This window comes from Tachysurus vachellii, chromosome 1 (genome assembly GCF_030014155.1).
Source record: "Tachysurus vachellii isolate PV-2020 chromosome 1, HZAU_Pvac_v1, whole genome shotgun sequence".
In the NCBI taxonomy this organism is placed as follows: Eukaryota; Metazoa; Chordata; class Actinopteri; order Siluriformes; family Bagridae; genus Tachysurus; species Tachysurus vachellii.
The window spans coordinates 24661281-24685003 of record NC_083460.1 but is presented as its reverse complement, the minus strand read 5'-3'; the positions used below and the strand labels follow the sequence as shown (position 1 = coordinate 24685003).

Below are 23723 nucleotides of genomic sequence, written 5' to 3'. Positions count from 1 at the left end.
AAAAGGAGGGCAGGAATTAAATAAGACATTTCCTTTATTTCAACAGACAAAAAAAGACAAAAAAAAAAATCTGTTTTATCCCACAGGTTAAAACTGAATGTACAAGCTTCTGATTTTACACAAGAGATTCAACAGATAAAAATACATTAAGAATAAGAGTGAAGGGAACTTGTGGCAGCTTCATGCAGCTATTCAAAACTATTCTTATTACTTCATTACAAACAAAAACAAACATGGCTGTAAAACTGTAAACCGTGATTCAATACTGTACAGCTGTTTTATTCCATGTGGCAAAAAAAGTCATGTCACATCAACCAGAAAAATAATATTAACCCCGTTAACAGTGCACAAAGTGTAAGCTTGACCGTCTTGAGATCGATACCAAGGCTGGTTTCTAGAGATCACAAAATATTTTCATACACATGATTTGATGCAGGAATCTTTATCAGACACAGAAGCAAAGATGCTAAGTGGGAAATGTTAAAACAACAACACTGACTACAGCTTTAAGATACACATTAAATCCAGCTCAGCACAGCTGGCCTTTTACAATTTACTTTCAAAGTATTAAAAAAAATCAGATGGAAAAAAAAAGGGAGCAAAGACTATTTTCCAAAAACATATATAATATGTGTTAATACGAGTCAGTTATTCTGAATTAGTCAGCTACAATGCCTGACTCTTTAATGTACAGCTGTTTTGTGATTTGGAGTTCAGGTTTAGGGTGTGTGGATCAATGCTGGATTTCTAAAGTCTCATAGCATGGGGAGTTTAATTAAAATAAAGTGCTTGTTTAAAAAAAAAAAAACTACAACAGTTTGTTCCGATAAAACAGGATTCACAATTCAAAAGAATAACGCTCACTGAAACCATGTTCAAACACTGATAACAAAAGGCTGTGGTGTCTCTCCAAAATAAACAACTCTGCTTTTGCTGCTGCTTTGGTATTTCCATAGCTAATTTCAAAGCTATTAAAGACTACATGATGCATTGTTTATTGTCATAACCCGAGCTAGAATAAACTTCCTGCTGAAGAAGGCCTTCATGATTGGCCTTCTGAGAACGAGCTTCACATGAATGTGTGTCGTAGTTTCTGCATAAATAATGTTTCCCAGCAGATGCTGTTTGTGGTGATAAGTACTAACAGTCTATAGTGGTGTTCACAAAGTCTCCATGATACTGAGAAAACAAGAAAACCTTACTGTTTAACTCTGGATATTTCACCATTCCTTTTTCCCTAATCTTCCATGATAATGTTTAAAAGCATTACAATGTACATAGTGCAGCTGCTGTGGATCACAGCAAAGAGAAATAATAAACTTATGAGATGCAGTTTTGATGCAGGATTTAAGTGTGTTCCTGACCTCAGTATCCCTGATGGAAATTATCTATCTATCTCTCTCTCTCTCTCTCAATTTTCCATACACACTGTCTCTCTTACACACACACACATACACACACACGATTGTCTTACTACCCATATGAGGATGTAATTATTAATGCGGTTAATTATTGCTATGCTATACCTAAATCTATCCTTAACCACAGCATCCAAAAATAAAACGGTCAGCTACTCCTATCCCTGTGGATATAAAAAAAAGTCTCGACATATCCACCCCACCCAAATGTCCGATACACGCTAATCCCCCGCGTGTGTCTCTAGGTCCGCCAGGAGCACGTTTCCGTCGGAGTCTGTGGCCTGAGAGCTGTAAAAGGCGCTGCCGATTGACGGAAGTCTCCGGAAACTTAGCGTGTTCCTCTTATACACAAACCACAGCAATCCAGCCATCACCGCAAAGAACAGTATGGCCACTAAGACTGCGGCTGGAATGACTCCGTGATGCAGACCTGCAAGAGGAAAATAGCGTCCGTTTATTTGTTCGTTCATTATATTTGTCTCACAAATTAGTCACTGCAAATTCCCAGCTGCTACAGCTTATAGTCAAACAATTACAAATGTTTCTGAATCATCACAAGTTAGCTGAATACACTGTAGTAGATGCTGACTACCTTTTATCCATATACATGAGCTCACAATTGTACTTGTTTATCTATCAGAGAAGAGAGGAAGACTAATTTAGGTCTCTCTGACTCTCGTCAGCGGAAGTCTATCTTCTTTAGCTGAAACCTTCTCTGGCTGAAATACAGTTCAGCAGAGTGCAGGGAAATCAATATGATGGCAGCTGAGACTTATGACTGATATAATTTCCCTTATATAATCACATTACTAATACAGTAGTTTTAAAGAGGAAGGGAAGGGTGGTGAAGGGGAGCAAAGCAGAGGAGCAAGACAAGCGAGTGAATTATGAGAGAACATTTTTACCCGTCAGTGGCTCCACCTCCACGTCTTGGACTGAGTGTGTCATAGAACAAAGAAAGAAAGCAATATGGCATGAGTCACACAACTTTATATGTAAGCCAAATATATAAAGTCAGCAGTCTGATATTTCATAATGTTTATGAACCTGGCACATAATCACTCTGGAGGCTGAAGCTGAGTTTTTATATTCAAAACCTATAAAAAATAACCCAATTTTCCATCTGAGTCAGAGATCATATCTAAATTGTGGACGCCTATAAAACATGGCCAGTCATTTACAAAAGTAGGAACTGTATAAGTAAATCCTCCCAGCAGATTTATAATGGCAACAAGATGCAGAGGTCTGATGTCTAGAGAATGTGTTTGCACCTGAATGGGTTTTGCATACGTAGCCAAGCCTATCTGTGCAGCTGGCCAGGAGCCACACGGCATCTGATACCCGCATCGACACGCACGTGTCTGCGTTCATCACGCTCGCATCCGGAGCCTTCAGGCGCCAGTTGGTGTATTCCAGTGTTGAGCCGTCCAGCCAGGTTAAAGCATCCACTAAAAAAAAAAAAACATTTTCGTTATTCTCTATTTCATTATGTCATTTTTCTGTCACTTTTATCATAGCTTCAGTGTCTATGATGTTATCTGTTAAAAATTACACAGTTAAAAAAAGGTTTATTCTGGTATTCTTGGGGTTCATTCACTTTAACAGTTACATGTATAATATTATAAAAAAAAATTCCTTTGACCCTTATAATAGTAAAATGGATTCCATTGCCAATTAAACTGTATTGATGTAAAAATGCTATTTTAATTTAGGTTTATACAAATATCCTTCTTACTGTCTGTGTTATAATAAATGCCCAGCCACACAGTCTCAAAGCCATCATAAAAGTTTTTCATCTGCTCCAGGAAGAAGCGGGTTTCCTCCTCATCTCGGATGGTCAGGATGTCAGTAACATTGTCTACAGAGACAGTGCAAAGTTGTGAACAGAATCAATCACCCAAAGTAAACCAACATCTGAACCAAACCTGCTCAAGTCTGTCGCAGTGAGGAAGAGTACAGGAACTGTTCCCTCTAGAGACACAACGTGGCGCACTTGGCCTGCGGTACCTTTTCTCCTGCAGTGTTCTCTGGCTTCCTCTAGAGGCACTCTTAACACAACGGGCTGGAAATTGTAGCAGCTTCCGCGAAACTTCACCCATGTGTCTGAGCACACCACTTCAGAGGAAAATGCAATGCTTTCTGCAAAGGGGTATAATATTCGAGTAGATGCTCAGGGTGGTCATTTTAATAAGATAATATACGGGAATGTACAGGTGCATCTCAATAAATTAGAATGTCGTGGAAAAGTTTATTTCAGTAATTTAACTCAAATAGTGAAACTTGTATATTAGATAAATTCAGTACACACAGACTAAAGTAGTTTAAGTCTTTGGTACTTTTAATTGTGATGATTTTGGCTCACATTTAACAAAAACCCAAACAGTTCTCAAAAAATTTGAATATGGTGACATGCTAATCAACTCAAAACACCTGCAAAGGTTTCCTGAGCCATCAAAATGGTCTTTCAATTTGGTTCACTAGGCTACACAATCATGGGGAAGACTACTGATCTGACAGTTGTCCAGAGGACAATCATTGACACCCTTCACAAGGAGGGTAAGCCACAAACATTCATTGCCAAAGAAGCTGGCTGTTCACAGAGTGCTGTATCCAAGCATGTTAACAGAAAAGAAAAAGCATGGAAGGAAAAAGATTCACAACCAACCGAGAGAACCGCAACATTGAGAGGATTGTCAAGCAAAATTGATTCAAGAATTTGGGTGAACTTCACAAGGAATGGACTGAGGCTGGGGTCAAGGCATCAAGGGGTCAGGCACATGTGAAGGAATTTGGCCTCAGTTGTCGTATTTCTCTTGTTAAGCCACTCCTGAACCACAGACGATGTCAGAGGCATCTTAGCTGGGCTAAGGAGAAGAACTAGACTGTTGCCCAGTGGTCCAAAGTCCGCTTTTCAGATGAGAGCAATTTTGTATTTCATTTGTAAACCAAAGGTCTTTAGGGAGGGTGGAGAAGCTGATATTTTTTTTGAAGTCCAGTGTTCAAAAGCACCATAGTGTTGGTGTGCTTGACTGGCAAGCAAACTCACCAGACCTGAACCTCATAGAGAATCTATGGTGTATTGTCAAGAAGAAAATAAGAAACAAGAGACCAAAACATGCAGATGAGCTGAAGGCCACTGTCAAAGAAACCTGGGCTTGCCTACCACCTCAGCAGTGCCACAGACTTATCACCTCCATGCCATGCTGAATTGAGGCAGCAATTAAAGCAAATGGAGCCCCTACCAAGTATTGAGTATATATACAGTAAATGAACATACTTTCCAGAAGGCCAACAATTCACTAAAATTGTTTTTTTTTTGGTCTTATGAAGTATTCTAATCTTTTGAGATAGTGAATTGGTGGGTTTTTGTTAAATCTGGGCCAAAATCATAACAAATAAAAGAACCAAATACTTAACTACTTCAGTCTGTGTGTATTGAATTTATATAATAGACAAGTTTCACTATTTGAGTTGAATTACTGAAGTAAATGAACTTTTCCACAACATTCTAATCTAGTGAGATGCACCTGTAAGGCATAGACATGGATGTGTGAGTATGTATGGAGGACAAGAAAAGAAAAGGGAAGAGAAGTGAAGAAAGGGGAAGAGAAATGAAAAAAATAAAAGAAAACAGGGAAGGAAATGGAAAGTAAAGGAAAATATGGAGAGTGAGGTGGAAAGGAACTCACTGGGTGGAGGTACGTAGCACAGTGCTCCTGGAAGAGGCATGTTACAGTCGGCTCTTCTCCAGCCACCGCTGATGTCCATATACACGCAATTTCCCAACACAAATGAATTGTCCCCATCATCATCCACCGTGTCCCAGTGTGTGAACATATTATTACTGCCATCAATCCAGCGATAATTTACACCATCCTATGGATAGGGGACTTGGTCAGTCTTCACACACAAATACAGACATACAAATTGAATTATACTTACGTCCTGACTGAGGAGTCCGATCCAGTGTGGGTATCCCAGTCGGTTGACCAGTACAGTGAGGTAGGCCTGATGAAATGGGTCAGTGATACTAACTAGCTCTGCATTTTCCTTCACACAAGCAGTCAGTGCTTTGTACCAGCTCATGTTGCCATTTACAACATGGTAACTTCGGTTCTTGTACTCTGAGAACTCAAGGGAGGCAGGTCCAGGGTATGAGTGGGAGGGGCGTTTGGTTTTGTCTGAGATGGGAAAAGAGTGACAGTTAGTTACTGATTCATTATGTAAAATTTTTGCAGTCATGTCAGTTAGGAGAACAGATACTAAAAAAAACACCCGCCTTGTGTTTTCTGACACACAAACCCATAGCCTCTGTTGGCGCACTTCTCTTTGTACCACTTTCCCGTAAAATGAAAGTTGTGAGTGTTGGACAGAACAGTGCACAGTGATTCGATCCCGTCACTCAACCACTCTTCCTGTTGTAGATGCACACAATAAACAAACTAAATGCATCAGCAGACACAAATCTCGACAAACTCATTTGGTGACTTCAGCACATCTGCACTTACAGAGTGCTCCAGCTCTACAGGTGACCAGTTAGTGTACATCACAGGCTTCCCATTGGTCCATTTCATGGTGTCTCCATCCTTTAAGCCAATCCAAACTCCATTAGATTGGCCATGAAGCAGCATAGTGATGTAAGCTTCAACAAAGATTAACAAATATATAAGAAAGTTAAGAGGTTCTATGCCATTGTTGTGCATCATTGTGAGTTTAGGTTCAGTGATTGCAAGAGTTTTTACCTTGCTCGATCTCATCCTCGATTGAAACCAGCATGCCTTGGAAGCTAGAGCAGATGGACTGAGCATCCGTCCAGCTCTTCCCCTCCTCCGGTCGGGATGGGAGATGCAGCAACAGACACTGGAGATCAAACCAAAGAAGTACATAAGAAACCTCACTAGCAAATAATAAACAAGAATCTCAGCTGCTGTGCAAAAGTTAACAGTTTAGTAAGACAAACTGAATGAAGCGTAAGGAAACATTTGGTGAAATTTCACTAACCTTGTGGGGTGTTTGCATTCCATTTCCTGATTGTGTTGTTAATGAAAACTATGTTCCTACACACTATGTCTTGAGCTGAGCGCCCTTAATGTTACATCTTGGATATGGATGTGATTTAAATATCGTTATAGGAAACAGTTGAAAAATCAGCATCAAAAACACTGGTGTTAAATTAAACCCATTTCTGCTTCTTGAGATGCCTAAAGTGCTTGTTCATAAGCATCTAAAATGTAAATCCGTTATCGTCAACCAGGTTATCCAAAAGGGAAAAATTTTATCTCAGAATTGAGGTGATAAAATAAGTCACTTGTTTATACTGATCGAAAATGTCCAATACGTCACCAATGTACTGGTAAAAACGGTTAAACTAAGCCCTGCTCATGGCTCTAGTACAGCACTTTAAGTAATCGGTGCATGTCTATCCGTATGTTTCACCTTGTGGCCGAAGTAGAACCAGTTTTCTGGGCAGGCGCCGATAAAGTGAGGCTCCCTTGGTGTCTCCACCACAGACACGGTCCTGCGCTTACACACGTAACTGTGAGGATCCACACACCGAGCTGTTGACCATGCCCCTGCAAAGAATACCGGTTGTTTATAGTGAGATTGTGAGGAGCGCTGAGAGTGTTTGAGAAGATTTCGCTGCTGCTCACCAGTCAGAGACATAGAGATGCAGTTTTGTCCAGGTTGTCTAGAAGGCATTCCACTTTTCCAGTTCTCATAATCTAGGGCTGTTCCATCGGTCCAACTAGAAGACACACACACACGATCAGAAGAATACAAATAGACATGTTAAAATCAGCAAAGTCTCCACCAACCCCGGTAACTATCAGTTCAACCAGCTGTAATCAGGCGAGTGCTTCAGCAGTCTGATGGCTAAAACCAAGAGGCTTAGGAAGAACTTCTTTCATCAGTCCATTAGCCTCCTCAGTACAAACATGTCCACTATACAGATCCCTTATGACTCCATAAAGTCTTGTTTACTTGACTGACAGTCTGCGCACAGCACTTTTACTGTTACTACATGTAACTCACCTGCACATTTCATACATCACATTTTGTAATGTTTGCTTTCTGTACTGTTACTACATGTTATATTGCACATCATATACAATATTTTTCTTATTTCTTCTTATTTCGATTGGTTCTTTTTTAGGCTTAGTTCTTTAATTGTAGTTTATTTATATGCACAGTGTATGAAGTAGCACTGTTTTAAACTGTGTACTGTATAAAACAGTGCTCAGGATGGCTATATTTAAGGAATTTCCCTCTCTCCCCTATAGCCATAGACGTTCTAAAGTGGAGGAGGATAAGGATTAGCTTCAAAAACACTGTACACACCGTACATTCTAATAAACACAGATGTCTTTCTCCATAAAAAGGCAAAAATGTTTTTTTAAAGAGGCAAAAAAATCACCTGAAGCCTTCATGTGCGCTGTTAGCTGACAGACCAATCCACCATTCAGTAGTATTGTAAGCAGCCTAAAACAGACAGAGCAAAAAATAAATAGAGTGAAGCAGAAGAAACAGAAATGGCCCTTCCACAGCCATCTCTGTTCCAGCTTAGAAACACCGTCCTGTCTTCACATCACCCTGAAGGTGTGAGCGCTTTAAATTCTCTATCCATATCCTACATGGTGTCCCAAAAGTCTCCATACATAGGGGAAATGAGGACTTATTAGCACAAGGTCAAGTTATATATATATTGCTGTTAAGAATGCTGTTGAAAGAAGAACGTACTGAGACCATTCTCAGGGCTGGATCATAAAGCTGCCACTAGGTTGTGATAGACTTGTGTTTTTCCAGGGGCGAGTATAATACAAACACACACCACACTGTCAGCCAAACTGGAAGCCAAAGTTTGGAGAGTCGACGCCATAGAGGTTTGCATAGTTTGTAAACTGTGGGTAAATGGAATCCCGGGTTATCGTGTTTGACCTTTCATAGGTCAACTGCTCATATTTTACCGGGGGTTATCAATGAATCCTGGCTCTTCATAATCTGACGTATAAAGTCTTAACATCTTGTCGTTATAACGTCTGCTTTCACATCAGTGAGGGAACAAAGAACAGGTCTGCCTTTCTGGAACCAAGCAGGTATTGTATCTACTGGTATATTTTACATTTTTTTTTTAAGTTTGTTGTGTAGATGACAAGTTGATTTCTGCTCATTTTTCAGTGTTGGCAATTTCCCCCTCGTTAAGGCAAAGACTGTAATGTTTTGTGTTTTGCATACGGACGCTATTGAGCAGTGTTGCTACTGGATTTCTCATGATATAAGGCATGTTCTGTTCAGTTTCTGATTGTATGTTTGTTGCTAATCATCTAGTCTTCACATTGTAGCAAGGCTTCACAAGGCCACATCCTTTTACACTGTACAGGTTTGACACCACAATGTGAAGTTAACGCTACATAAAACAAACCCAGATTCAGAGCAGCGTTTCAGAACCCTTGGTAAAAAGCCATGGTTACCCTGCTTTTAAATTATAAGTGTGAGACATCAACTCGGGGTTACATGCGTGCATTAGAATGAAGATTAAGTGCAGATGCAGTGTGAAAAAATCTCTTGTGTGTTTACATATAATTTACATCTATTATGTAGAGGATATTTTATAAATAATGTACCATTTTGCTATATGTATGGAGACGTTTAGGAGACTCCGTACACTATTCATTTCATTCTTTCTACCTGGAAAAAGAAATATATTCCATTCTGGTACAGTATGTGTGTGCAAGTGTGTTAACCTACTTTCTTCATGCGTTCTCTGACAAACACCATTTCCTCTTTGGAGTGTAAGGACAGCAAGTCTGCTCCCATCATCTTACAGGCGAACAACACCAACTCCCAAGGGAATGGCTGGCTGACCAAGTAGTACTCGGCACCACGGTAGAAAACCCACGGCTCGTTCTCTACAGATGTAGATACCGTGTTAACAATCTCATTTTCCATCACATTGTTAGCAAAAAGGCCTGGGCAATAAATCACTGGTCAGATTCAATTAATATTTTAATCTATACTGAAGTTTCGCAATATGCTCTTTGGAAAAATCACAAAAGATCCATACATCAAGTTGCAAACCTTGACGCAATTATGACACACAGATAGATGTATGAGAGCTGTGATGTCTATTGGTGATCCAGTTGTTTATCTAAGTTGAAAATGACTTTATTATCTTCTAACCTTTTTCTGATTTTTATCTTCTTTAAGTCGGCAATGGTATTGCTAAAGTTTCCTTATTCGGCCTATATTGAGGAGTAAAGCTCATTTGTACTGCTGGTTTACTTACGATTGTTGTACCAATAAGGCTTTGTTAACTCCACTCCTACAAACAAAAGAAAACATGGGAATGTTAGTCATGCAATTCCTTCCATCCTTCCATCCATCCATCCATCCATCCATCCATCCATACATACATACATACATACATACATACATACATACATACATACATACATCTCCTTTAGTGCTTATCTTATACAGGGATGTAGTTAATCCAAGGGGACTTTGGGAATAAAGCAGGGGACACCATGACAGAGTGCTATTTTATCGCAGAGCACAATACACACACACACACACACACACACACACACACACACACAGAAACATAATTTAGAGACAAAGCCAGAGTAGCCAAAGGAAACCTATGAAACACAGGGAGTTCTCCACACACACAGGGTAGGTGGGAATCGAACCCCTGGAAGTGTGAAGCAAATGTGCTACTAAACTACTACGCCATGGCAAGCTAATGCAAGTCATCGTACTGTAATCCATCATAGCCCCAAAAGCAACTCCTCATGCAATTATACCATCTTCTTCTACTTTCGGCTTTTCCCTTTAGGGGTCGCCAGAGCGAATCATTTGTTTCCAGCCTCATGTGAGACAGAATTAAAAAATGAAATCTGAGAAACTCACTAGAAAAACTCTGTGTAACATGCATACAAACACGCATGTATACACACAGCCATGTATGGACAAAGGGAGACCCACCTCTGGGCATCTTGCAGATCCATTCGTGTTTGGCGTTACAGGGTCGGGGTGTGAGAGTGTTGGTTAGATCGCTGTACACTGCACAATTATGTGTGCTCAAATCCTCGTTTTTGTCGTCTATGAAGGATTTCACCACCTGCAAGACGAACATTAGATATTTAAATCTTTTTTCTAGCACACTGGAGTTCTGAAATCGACTTATCTGGCATTTTCAATCGGTTGTTTTTCCCTCTGTGTAACATTACATTCCTTACATTCCTTACATGCTTATAAACAATCACATTGGACATCTCATAGATCATAAATGGGTTTGTTATCATCATTTATTTTAGAGATAGAAACTTTTTTTGAATATATTGCCCCTTAGTAGGTCAGGTAGAAACAGAACTATTTTACAAAAATCTTTTTTTGGCCTATATGAGGCTAATGCACGAATTATAAGTTGGAGTAAACGATAAATGGCAAAAAAAATATAATCAACACAATATATAATTCAGCTTTCATCTGTCTAAGGCATTCATGTATCCATCTCTCTCTCTCTCTCTCTCTCTCTCTCTCTCTCTCTCTCTCCCTCCCTCCCTCTCCTCACCGGTGTGCCATCAGACCACTCCCAGGCTCCAGCAGACTGTGGATCACTTTTAGTGAAGCCAACCCAGAACCAACGACCCTCTGTACTGGAGGAGACAGAAAGAGCGAGTGAGAGGAAGCAGAACTTCTCAAACAAACTCTGTATAAGAACAGAGATTTATAACAGAGTTATTTTCAAAAGTAATTACACAACAATATCTAAACAAACTGTGATACAGTCTGAAATGCCTTATATCACTGTGTGAACCAACCTGTCAAACATCTTAGTCAGGAGCTGTTTGACAAACACCTGGTCGTTGTAATAGTGAAAGCTGGCAAGGTCTGCGCCGAGAGCGCGGCAGAAAAACTCTGCTTCAGACCACGAGCGACGCATCAAGATCTTCTCGTTGTGGAAGACCTGAGAGGCCCAAGATGAGCAAACAAAAGTTAAGATGTTTCAGCAAACACAACAGCAACATAAACCCAGAAAGTACATCTAACTTCGCACACACACTCACAAACACATACTGTGGGCTTTCAGCGTGAGCCATATGTTTTCCTCTGTTGGGATTTCACAAAATTTTAGTGGTTTATTTCATCACAACACAAGTTTGTCCAAAGCACCACTTTGTGTCACGTGTCGAAAATGAATACAGTTCTCATCGAAAGAGGAAGAATTCTTAATTAAAAACTACCAATTAAAGTAGTTTTTTGTAAAAAAAAAAAAAAAACCCTCCTAAATGTTGAAAAACGTTCGACAAAAACTGGAACAATCACAAACAAAACATTCTGGAAAACCTAGAGGGACTTTTTATGGTTACTAATTATGTTACAGGATTCAGATTTCCATCTGTGTCAGGTTTCCTGTATGGCGATGTGTTTCCTGACACTAGAAAGCATCTCATGTGGGGCAGTGGTGGCTAAAATGGTTAAGGTTTGGGATGTTGACCGAAAGGTCGTGGTTCCAAGCTGCCACTGTTGGGTTCTTGAACAAGGCCCTTAACCACCCCCCCCCCCTCCCCCCTACCTGTGTACCGACCAAAACCTCCTCAGTTGGGATATATACGAAGAAAAGTATTACACTGTGCTGTAATGTACATGTGGCGATAATAAAGGCTTCCATGCCCCAGAATTCATTCATTCATTCATTCATTCATTCAAGCAAACCTTGTAGCAGTGCTGCAGGCCGGGATGACTCTCCCATCCGTCATTACAGGGTGCAATGTGGTCTACATGTGTTAAGGGAATGAGGACATCATGGTAACTGCTCACAGTCTGCTTGCACACCGCTAAGGCTTTAAAAGAATTGCAGTTCTTCACCTCCCAGTGCCCAAGACGTTGCCCTCCGTTCATTGCCACACAGCCTCCTCCGGTCACTACTACAAAACATATATACATTATATAATATATTGTAATATTACCCCTAACATCAATCTAAGCAAATCAATTTAAGCATCAGGATTAATGACAAAGTCTCTGACTCACAGGGTTGGTGGCGATTCCAGTTGGTGTAAGTAAGAGGTGTTGTGGAACCGTTCTGCAACAACCAGAGATAATCTCCGGTCCTGTTCTGGTCCTGGAGAGCTGTCCAGTAAAACTGGGATGCAGAAGTGTTCCTTGCACTGATCAGGCTGTTGAGAAATGCTTGCTCGAACCTGTGGTAAAGATAAAAGATGCACCGCTTTGGGAAATGATGTGCTGTGCAGGTACGGCTTTTCTAAAAGAATGAATACATACCTGTCCTCGATAGTGACAAGAGAGGATTTACAGTAGTATCCCTTTGCTGCATCCACGAAAGTCTGCTCATGATCTACAATCGTGTAGCAGGAGTTTCCTTTCCGCTTCCATTCCTTTAATTACAAAGACAGAGTGCCAATTTAGACCTTTTTATAATTTTAGTAATAAGAATGATGCAGTATCTGTTGACTCCCATCACTAGTGCACAATCTGACATAGTTTGTGCATTAATAATCTAATCTGAAAATACTGAAATAATCTAATCAAATTGAGAAACATGTTCATTTTCTTAGTATCTTAGTCATGCACATGACACGATGGCCCCTGACAGTATCCATCTGGTGTGAGCCAACTAAGTTAAAATGAGAAATGCGTAGCTTTTAGGGCTGAGCTCTGATTTAGCGGTTAGTAGAAGAGGTCAAATTTCATTAAGCTGCCTGACTTTGTTTCCACAACTGCTCTTCATTTGGCCCTGATTGCACTGACCCACTTCTTACAGGCAAAGGGCATACACACACGCACACACACACACATACACACACACACACACTTGAACATACGGTGTGTAACATAAACTACCCTGAAATGATCTGAAACCATCTGCCACCATTTCATTCTTTTATACCCCTCAAATGATGATTTTAGCATGTGTGTATTTGAGTGTGTGCACATCACTGGTCACTGTACAAGCCTGCATGTAAATTAATTTCTGCCAGCATATGTGCAAGTGTATATGTGTAAGCCTTTGTATATTTCTGTCTGGAACCAGACTCTGTCTTCTTTTGTCTCAGGGCATGTTGGCACCCATGTCAGTTTGTCATTCTCCAACAATCTCTGTCACAAGGCCAAATCCTTGCCTAGTTAACGTTCAGGCTGACGCATGTCAGCTATTCAATCAGACTATTGTTTTTCTGCTTTATGCTGGATCTGGAGACACTCCCACCCCACATTTGCAAGTGTCCATGTGATTAGCAAAACAGACAAAAGCTGCCCAAGAGGTGTTTAGACATTAAACCTTGAAAATGACAGCTTTCGGTTTAATCTGCCATCATATCAAAGAAAGAAACTTCCAAAATGATAAAAGTCATCAGAAATACATGTTAAAAAAACATGCACAAAAATTACATTAGCAGCGCTGCTTTTATGTAATATGACCTACATCCAGTCATGCATTGGTTCATGTAGATCTCCTGTTTTTTGCTCCATTACCAGATTACTGAGGCCTCTGTAAATGCCTTGCTTGATTTTTTTTTTGTTGCTATATCTGGATGCAGTCATTTTTTCAGTCATTTATTCATTCATCCTCAGAAGTGTTTTTGCTCAGGGTTGCAGTGGAGCTGGAGTCCATCCTGAATTCAGTGTGTATGAGACAGAAACCTCCCTGAATAGGATGCCAGTCTATCACAGAGTACACTGCACACATATTCATACTCTTGTTCACACACAGGACCGATTTATCACAGCCAAGCCATCTCCTGGCTCTTTTTGCCATGAGGAAATGGGGAGAACATGCATAACTCCACAAAGCTGTAACCTGAGCTAGTGTGAGACGGTGATGTCATTCAGAAATCTTTAAAATGTAAGAGAACTGTGATGAATATTGTGCTGCTAAGGCTTAAATGATGTTCTGAGGTATCTATAATGCAGACTACAGATACAAAGATAACAGAGCTCTGATAACTTTTTTCCTTGATCCAACTTTGAGCAAGAAAGTGTGTGTCACAAAACTGTATGTACTCATGCAGGATGCAAAATACAGCTGCTTTTGTCTACCTCTGGGCATCCTTCTTCCCATTCTCCTGTTGGGTGTAGGGGTACAAGGCCAACAGTACGACAAACTGCTGGATACATCTTCTCACACTCCTCTACCTCCCAGTTCCCGTTCTATAGTACACAGTGCAAATAAAAAAATAAATAAAGACAAATGCTAAGGTTATAATAGCACCTAATTTATAATAGCACCTAATAATCATAATCACTTCATTAAAAATAATAAATGTTAATGTGTGTGATTTTAGCAAGGCAAGAACACTGTATTAATATGAATCATTTACATCATATACAATATAGACAAGTAGTGTGAACAAAAAAGGGAAGTCTCATTTTGATTCAGAGATCTACACTTTTGAAAAGATACAGGTTTCCACTGTGTCACTGATGCTTTAAAATATGATGCTTAAAAATGAGAATAAAATTATTTGACCAACTAACTGAATTACTGATTTCAGTATTAACTAAACTAGATCCAGTAATCATTTTAACCATTACCGGGCAGTGCTTCATAGAGTCACTTGCACTAGTTTATGATATCATCAGGACCTGTCTATCCGTGTATTCAATAATAAAGATACTTAAATGGTCAGATGGATCGTATTTAAACATTTAATTTGTCTGCCATTGATAACTGGATGGATGGAAAGATGAATGCACGGATGGATGGAAAGAATAATGGATGGATAGATGGATGGATGGTTGAATATATAGTTAAATATATGTTTGGAAGGATTGATGGATGGATGAATACAAAGATAAATATAAGGTTGAATGGATGGATGCTTAGCTGGATGGGTAGATGAATCTAATGGGGATTAGAAAATACTGTATAGATGGCTCTGATGTGTATGAATGTACAGCTGGATGAATGGATAATTGATGTATAAATAGATGTATGGATAAATAAATGGAAGGATCTTATGTAGATTACTGGATGCATTGATGAATGGATGAGTGTATGGATGGACGGATGGATAAACAGTTGGATAGAAACTGTTTGGATAGATGGATCTGATGGGGATTACTGGATATATAGATGAATCTGATATGTGTGAGTATACTGGATGAATAAATAAATGGATCTAATGTGGATTACTAGATGTATAGAATCTGGTGTTTATGAATCCAATGTACATGAAATTATTTGAAAGCAGATCTCACCTTCCTGTCTGCAGCAACACACACGTGTTTTTCCTTGTGGCGAGGGGAAGGCTGCTGACGTTGCCAGGATGTAAGAGTAAGAGGCGAGCCATCTGACCACTCAACAGTTGGAGAACCAGCCTCCATATATAAACCAATCCACACCTTTGGATAAGAGGCTAGAACCCGAACAGAAAATAAAGACGGGTTATTAAACACTTGTGTATTTATTAAGAACTCTAAAAAATATATGTGATGTGAACTTAACTTTTCAGTTATATGCAAGCACACTTGAGCAACTCTTACTTCATTACTTTTATAGTCAGATGATAAAAGTAATCTTTACAGCTTTATTATCATATAAACATAAACAATGGCTGAAATAGTAACTCTATTCTGTATAGAAAAAGAATATAAAACATTCATGATAACCGTTAATAAGCAGCGCTTGCAGTAGCTCCTGCTCAGAGAGGGTGTGGATGCTGGTCAGTTGTGCTCCGAGAGCCTTGCAGGTGTTAGAGGAGTTGTCCCAGCTCGCCTTCTCATCCACATAGCGATAACAGAAACCATTGTGATCAATCCAACCATCTGGACACACCGTACTTTTATACTGCCAGTTATCTGAAATTAAAATATAAACCTTTCTGTCTTACAGAAATTGTCTGCAGGTGGGCCACAGCTGTTAAACCCAGTAGAATATTCACACCCAGATCACCATGGAGAAAAAAGGATGCATTCTATCACTCATACTGAGCTTTTTTCATTTATGGCAATGCTTAGGATTGTTGGAAATTTCCTTTAAAAATTGCGATAAATCATTGAAACTACACTATTAAACCATACTAACAGTTCACACACATGGGTAGATGGATGGCTAAATGATTGGATAGATATATTGATGGATAGATGGATCTGATGTTTGGATGGATAGAATAATTAATGGATGAATGCATATCTGTTTAAATTGACAGATAGATAGATGGATTATTGGATTTCTAGATGAATCTGATGTGTATGGCTCTAATGTAGATGGACAGATCTAATGTGGGATTGATAGATGTTTAATTGAATTGCTGAATGGATAGATAAAAGGGCCTGATGAGAATGGTTGGATGGATGGATGAATGGTTGGATAGATTGATTGAGGAATTTGATGAGCATGGTTAGATGAACTGATGGATGGATGAATCTGATTGGATGTATAGATGTATCTGATGTCTTTAGTTATATGAATGGATGGATAGATGGATAAATGGATTAATGTGTTTTGTTACCAATAGGTTCAGCTCTCCTGCTGACATTGGGGGTTTTCTTGCAGATGTAAGACAAAGCAGAATTACAGGACAAGCTCTGCCATTGCCCTGTCTCCAGTGCTGAGTTAAACGCTCCACACAGATGGTTCTGCCCCACCACGAGTGATGTCATGTCTGGCCACAAAAGGAAAAGTGGAAAGAGGGTGATGTGAATTATAGTGTGGACAATCATTTAGGTCATCCAGTATCTACATAATTAATTACAGCTAGTGACTGGTAAATAGCAATTTTTTTAGATGCACTGCTGCACGAATGTTTTTAATAGATACACTTCAGCAATACAGGATATCTAGGATTTCTTTCAGGGATCCTGTGTGGTGCAACATGCTCAACCTATCTTAAGGGGATTGTGAGTTCAAATCCTTAGCTATCTGTGGCCAGGAGTCCATGATGCTCCTCATATTATATTATATTCTGTTAAATAGGTCACAATAACTCCTCTACACACAGAAATAATGCAGACATACTCCGTGTTTCAAATGGCTTCCTATTCACTATATATGTGAACTACATAAGCTATAACAAAACATATTTATAGTGCTTCAAAGTGCTCTCAAAATCCAACAGATTCAGCCAGAGTAATGGATTAAGTAGTCTGTCTGAATACTCTGTCAAGCAGTCGTACTTTAAAAAATTCATTCTGACATTCATTTTAACTGCACATACATTAAGGATATAACATTTACTGGTTCTTTTTTAAAAGAAGAATGGTCATGCTGGAAAAAAGTGTCAAACTCAACTAAAAAATAAAGCTGACTCGATAGTAATACAGAATTGTTTTTGAAGCAAATCACTACATCCAAAATTCATGGCTACTATAACAACAATAAAGATGTACAGGAATGTACAGAAAAACAGGGAAGTACTACTGTATTTGCTCAAACCTGAAGTATACTGAAGCAGAGCAAAAGGAGATCCATCTGACCACTGCCACCCCCCGTCGTGAGCTAAGTGGTTTAACCCAGTCCAGACTATCACACCCATGTCTGCAAGCCTTTCTGTGGAGAGATTTGTTGTAGTCATTCTGGCTGCAGATACATTAACTCATAAACATAAAGAGTGTAGGGGTGTGTGCGTGCGCATGCGTGCTTGTGTGTGCACACACCTCGGATGTAGTTGTGCTCTGCAGTGTGAGTGATAGACACGAGACTGGCTCCCTGTGATTGACAGGAGGTGAGTGCTTGGCTCCAGGTGAGGAGAGAGTACAAGTTAAACTGATAACATGCTTTCAGTTCAACGCTCATCTCCCACAGCGGATCACAACCAGGCGCTGTGCAATAGACAAGGCACAGAAAATGAATGAAAAAAAAAAAAAAACATGATTTGATGATGTCTTTTCTGAACAATGCCTTATTTAAATTAAATGAACCCATTCTTTAAATTTTTTTTTTACTTAAAATTGCAAGAAAAGAAGAGAAATCTTCTAATGTTTAAAGCATTCAGGTCTAAAATATGAAATGCTAAAGAAAATATTATTTGAGAATATAAAATAGTAAAGCCTGTGAATGACATATATTTTTTCTTAATACATAAAAATTAAGCCTTAAAGCTAGACACTATATATACTAACTGTTAATAAAATAACAATAATAGCCATGTTTTTTTGTTTATTAATTTTAAATATATAAAGACAACTGTCTATTAAATATAAAACTGTACCACTCTGTATAGAAATCACACCAATGATTGTGTAAGTAAACTGTTATGATATATAGCTATGATAAATAAAATGTAATACATATTGTGGATGTAGAGACAAAAATTTTTTAAGAAATATATATACTGTCTTTAATACAACACTGAACATCTTAACAGAAGATATTACAAAAACTCTTAAGGTCATGCTAATATCCAAGTCGCCAAACTGATGACAAACATGTGTCATGTCTAGATGTGTACCTTCAGTTGGGCAGAATCCCCACTTCTGGTCCTGGTCATAGCTGCTGGTGGTGGAACACCAGAGATGCTGATCCTCTCTGCCTTCGGTGGTGCAGTCCCAGTACCACTTCCCACTGTACTGGAAAGGCAGGGCGCAGGGCGATCCCTGGGCATTCCCGAACAAAGTATGGATTTCTACACACACAAAAACACAACTGAGAAAAAAAAAAAAAAAAAAGGCTCCAACATACTGTATTAATGAACACTGTTCAGAAGAACATACATATTACTTGTACACTACCTGAGTGCACTGATCAGTTTGGGATTTTTTGAGATGAAATCTAACAATTCACATGAATATAAACCATGTGATCTGTTTTATCTTACCATACTGCAATCTCAAGTGTTTTATAACTCCATTGTTATAGTATGCAATGTTGTATGCCATTGAGGGAACACTAAGGAACCATTTGAAACCAAATTTATGCCTTTTTTTTTTGCCAAGAAGCAACACTGTAAAATGCGATAAAATCGTTCTGTTAAATGAAACTGCTTATGTTACTCTTACAAGATAGAAATTTGACACATTCGAAGAATGATGTTCACAAATAAATCATGTCAAACATTAAAATGGGGAAAAGGTGTGTGCTCTGTGACTTTAATCTCTCTTAATCTGCCCTTGATAGCCTCAGAAACGTGTCCAACAGGATAGGTCTTCTGCTGTTGTAGCTCATCCACCTCAGGGTTCATTGTGTTTATGCATGAGAGTCTTTTCTGCTCATCACAGTTGTAAAGAGTGACTATTCGGCCATTTTCTTCTGACCTCTCTCATTAACAAGGTGTTTTCACCCACAGATCTGTCAATCACAATATGTTTTTGTTTTTTTGCACCATTCTGTCTAAACTCTAGACTGTTGTGTGTGAAAATCCCAGAAGATCGGCAGTCAGTTAAATACTCAAAATAGCCCATATGGCACCAACACCAGAGATCATACAATTTCCTTGTTCTGATGTTTGATGTGAACATTAGCCAAAGCTCTTGATCTGGATCTGCATGAATTTAGGCATTGCGCTGCTTCCACATGATTGGCTTGGTTTATTACAGTATAAATAAGCATGTGAACAGGTATTCCTATTAAATTGGCCGGTGAGTGTATGTCTGTTTACTTTTACACTTGTAGTGAAATGGATTTGAGCAACAGAAGTATGAATGTTCTTTTATGTTCATATATCGTCGCTGTCGGGCGGAAACCTCGTATGTCCAAATTTTGTCAATTTCATATTTTTTCATATATCGATGCTATTGGTCAGTCCCCACGTGGGTCTGTTATTTTTACAAGTTATTAACCAATATAAAGTCTTGAAAATAGCTTGAGCGCAAATCTCATAACTCAATTGGACACTTCAACTGTCCACCTCTTCCTCACTCCGCGGGAGAGCTTCGCAGCATATTTCTCCTCAAGAAGAGTCGCAATGAATCAACACATCTTCTGAGGTAAATGTCTTCAAAAAAAAAGAAAAAAAAATCTTGACCCCTGCTAGTTCTGGTGCTCGTCTGAGGACAGGAATTTAGCGCAAGACAATCCACTGCAACGCGGACTAAACCCTGTGCACTGCAGATAAGGTACGGCGTTTTTTTTAATTTCCTGAAAAATAACGGTTTTGTAGATACGAGGATTCCACCTGACAGCGACTATATGCAACTTTTTGGGCCAAGAAAATATATCATTTTGTCCAAACCCAGACTTTTTGCTTAATTAATATTCTGTTTCATATAAATATATGAGATATAAGCTCGTGCAAGTTGTATACGCATCACCATATTAAATTATTGATAACTCAATTTGCCTTCGTAAGGGTAAGTACAGGGTGCCTCTCCAAGCTCCCCATAGATCCTCCACTCATGCAGGCTGGATCTATTTACTGTCACCCGCGAACCCATCACCACTAGTTTCTTCTGGGTGGTTCCATACAACACGTGGCCGTGACAACGCCACCACATGGGGTGTAAGAGAACGTCGCATTCAAACAATCCCACTTCGGACTGCTGGTTCGTAGAGTTGATGCCCAGGCACTTGCTGGTCCCCAGGTTAAAGAGGCGATGGCGAGAAACCCACTTCCAACGCAAGCCAGCATTTGGCTGATCGCAGCTGACCAGGGAGATGCCCGAAGAGTTGGCAGAGAGACAGCGATGCAAGAAAACACTCTCCAAAAGGAATACACCTTTATCTGTCATGAAACATACACATACAACATATTAGTTACTTACAAAAAATGTGACAAAAACATGAGAGAATGTCTAGTACAGGGGTGTTGAATATTATCCAGAAAGAGCCAGTGGGTGCCAGTTGTAGCAACATAAGTGCAAGTAACACTGATATCCCATTGCCCCTAAGGAGAAGTCTTAGTGGAGAATGAGAGACATTTGTAGAAGACAGCTAATGTACAGGACTGATTATATCTTTCAGAGACAAAAAGACAGCACCACTAGATCCTATTTCACATCACCTAATATTTCAGGGTTCTCTAATCTATCTGAGGGTGAGGGTCTGTTTCGTACAATGACATGAAAATGAAACCGAATACCTCATCTGGCAACAAAAAAAAACTTCTTCAAACAGGAGCCCTGGCCGAATGTAAAAGCCTGCAGAAATGACCACAGGAAAGTTTCTGGTTGAATGTTTTTTCTGGTAGTCTGGGTCATTGAGACAAGCCCAAAGGCAACATACTTGGGATTGACTTTACTTATGACCACTAAATTGCATTCTTTACATTCATGTAATTCAGGAAATGTTTTTGGGGTGAAGGGGAATTCAGTGTCTCAAACAGCCAAAGCCAGCTAATAAATGTGAATCATGTTTACTTCCTCAGTGAGCTCCAGCCTGTGTTTTGAGTTCTCTGTATATGGTGACTCATCAAAAGTGAAATCATGCACATTCCTGGAAGGAAATAAGCACAGCAGCTCATGTCAAGACCTGTTTTAACCTTTAAGAGGACGTTTGTCTCCCTGAGGAAGCTTTCAGAATTGTTTCAAGTGAAAACACACCTAAAGAGTTTTCACTTTTTTTTTTTTTTTCATTTTTTGTTATTGTTGTTGAGGTTAAGGTTAAGCTGCAACAGTAGAAGTCCATCAGGTCTTCACAAGCATAGTTAGAGAAAGGTGTGTGTGTGTGTGTGTGCACGCGTGTCTGCCACTCATTATACATTAGATCATTAAAGTGTGATCTGTACTGAGAATCTGAAGCTTAGAAACACACACACACACACACACACACACACACACACACACACACACACTTTGCATTGATAGTTCCTATTTGTAAAGTGTATTTTCTGCTCTGTTAGTTTTATTTTTCTTTTGAAGTAAACTGGACTGAATGAATAGAACTAGTAGAGAGAGAGAGAGAGACAGAGACAGAGAGAGAGAGAGAGAGAGAGAGAGAGAGAGAGAGAGAGAGAGAGAGAGAGAGACAGCAGGTTCTGTGTGTGCCTCCCACTGAGAGACCAGAGACCACATGTGAAAGCAGTTGAAATACTGGGTGAGCTCCAGAAGTCCACTGAGACTTTCATTTCTGAAGGCCAGAGTCCAGTGTCTCACACACTTCATTTATCTGTCCTTAATTTATTCATTCATTCATTTTCTACCGCTTATCCGAACTACCTAACTACACGGGGAGCCAGCACGGGTCATCTCAGGCGTCATTGGGCATCAAGGCAGGATACACCCTGGACGGAGTGCCAACCCATCGCAGGGCACACACACACTCTCATTCACTCACACAATCACACACTAGGGACAATTTTCCAGAGATGCCAATCAACCTACCATGCATGTCTTTGGACTGGGGGAGGAAACCGGAGTACCCGGAGGAAACCCCCGAGGCACGGGGAGAACATGCAAACTGTCCTTAATTTAATGTTATTTAAAATAACAAACGCTGCTTTAAGGGCTGCAAACATTTTATTCCTTACTGCAGTCAAATCCAGCGCCGTCATCAAGCTAAAGCTAAAACTGATCTGACCTATAGGCAGCAAACATCATTCAAACGTCACGTGATCTGCCACATCCTATCAGATTGGATTAACATCGAAGTGTTTAAAAACAGACAGATCTTATATTAAGGCTTATCATATCTATGATTAAGCTCCATTCAGTATATATATATATATATATATATATATATATATATATATATATATATATATATATATATATATATATATATAATTGTTTGTAATAAGACGAGGTTGTTTAATATATTTTGCAGACCACAGCTAAAAGAGACAAAACTTTAACGTAACAACGACCATAAACAATGTAGCCGCGGATGATATATAAATCTGTATAAATCCGCGGATGATATATAAATCTGTATACATACAATAACTCGGTTTAATGTGAAGAACAGACTTACTGTATTGTTCGGAAAGTTGACTTTGCTGCATGACTTCATGTTGTGTGTAAGCAGCAGTGCGATTAGAACTAGTGAGAAGAAGCAAAGCAAAAGCCTTCAAGCAAACTAGTGTGTGAAAAGTTAGACGTCGCATTTCCACAGCTGGATGAAAAGTTCCGGCGAGAAATAAGAGCTCATTCCTGGCTCAGGTCTTCCTGCATGCAGCTGGGATTTTTCTCCTCTTTTTCGCAATTTTCCGCAACTTTTTTTTTTGTTTCCCTACGTCAGTGTCTCCGCAGGCAGGCAGACAGACAGGCAGACAGACAGGCAGAGAGAGAGACAGACAGGGGCCCTATAGGTTCCCCCGCGGGCTCGGACCGGTTCTGGGCGGGTTCCGGTCTGTCACGCGCTCGTGGCTCAGAAATAATCTGACACTGAATTTTAAAACACTAGTTTTTTTAAACACTAGTCTAAGATGCATTAAAGCGTTTGTCTTTTATTGTTAATATAAAGTATAT

General features: G+C 39.5%; 1 protein-coding gene across 3 annotated transcripts; it reads right to left on the bottom strand.

Annotated features, from left to right (window-relative positions):
* Positions 1 to 16: 16 nt before the first annotated feature.
* On the bottom strand, positions 17 to 23532 carry pla2r1 (phospholipase A2 receptor 1). 3 transcript variants are annotated; one of them, XM_060879030.1, is made up of 30 exons: positions 23227 to 23531; positions 20660 to 21040; positions 18833 to 19006; positions 18039 to 18203; positions 17818 to 17931; positions 16895 to 17047; positions 16053 to 16241; positions 15642 to 15799; positions 14481 to 14591; positions 12708 to 12820; positions 12456 to 12625; positions 12138 to 12349; positions 11243 to 11388; positions 10993 to 11077; positions 10404 to 10539; positions 9703 to 9738; positions 9165 to 9325; positions 7834 to 7898; positions 7070 to 7164; positions 6855 to 6991; positions 6161 to 6278; positions 5927 to 6060; positions 5698 to 5833; positions 5361 to 5599; positions 5108 to 5294; positions 3426 to 3557; positions 3154 to 3276; positions 2690 to 2866; positions 2324 to 2353; positions 17 to 1848 (listed from the first exon to the last, which is right to left on the bottom strand). In XM_060879030.1, exons 1-30 carry the CDS (start codon positions 23357 to 23359, stop codon positions 1640 to 1642), a joined length of 4419 nt encoding a protein of 1472 aa, XP_060735013.1. In that variant the 5' UTR covers positions 23360 to 23531; the 3' UTR covers positions 17 to 1639. The 3 variants fall into 3 exon arrangements, 2 of the variants coding, with proteins under 2 accessions (XP_060735013.1, XP_060735024.1); XR_009649092.1 differs by lacking the exons at positions 17 to 1848; positions 2324 to 2353 and having other exon boundaries at positions 2729 to 2866; positions 3344 to 3557; positions 23227 to 23532; XM_060879041.1 differs by lacking the exons at positions 18833 to 19006; positions 20660 to 21040; positions 23227 to 23531 and having other exon boundaries at positions 17818 to 17927; positions 18039 to 18170.
* Positions 23533 to 23723: the final 191 nt, after the last annotated feature.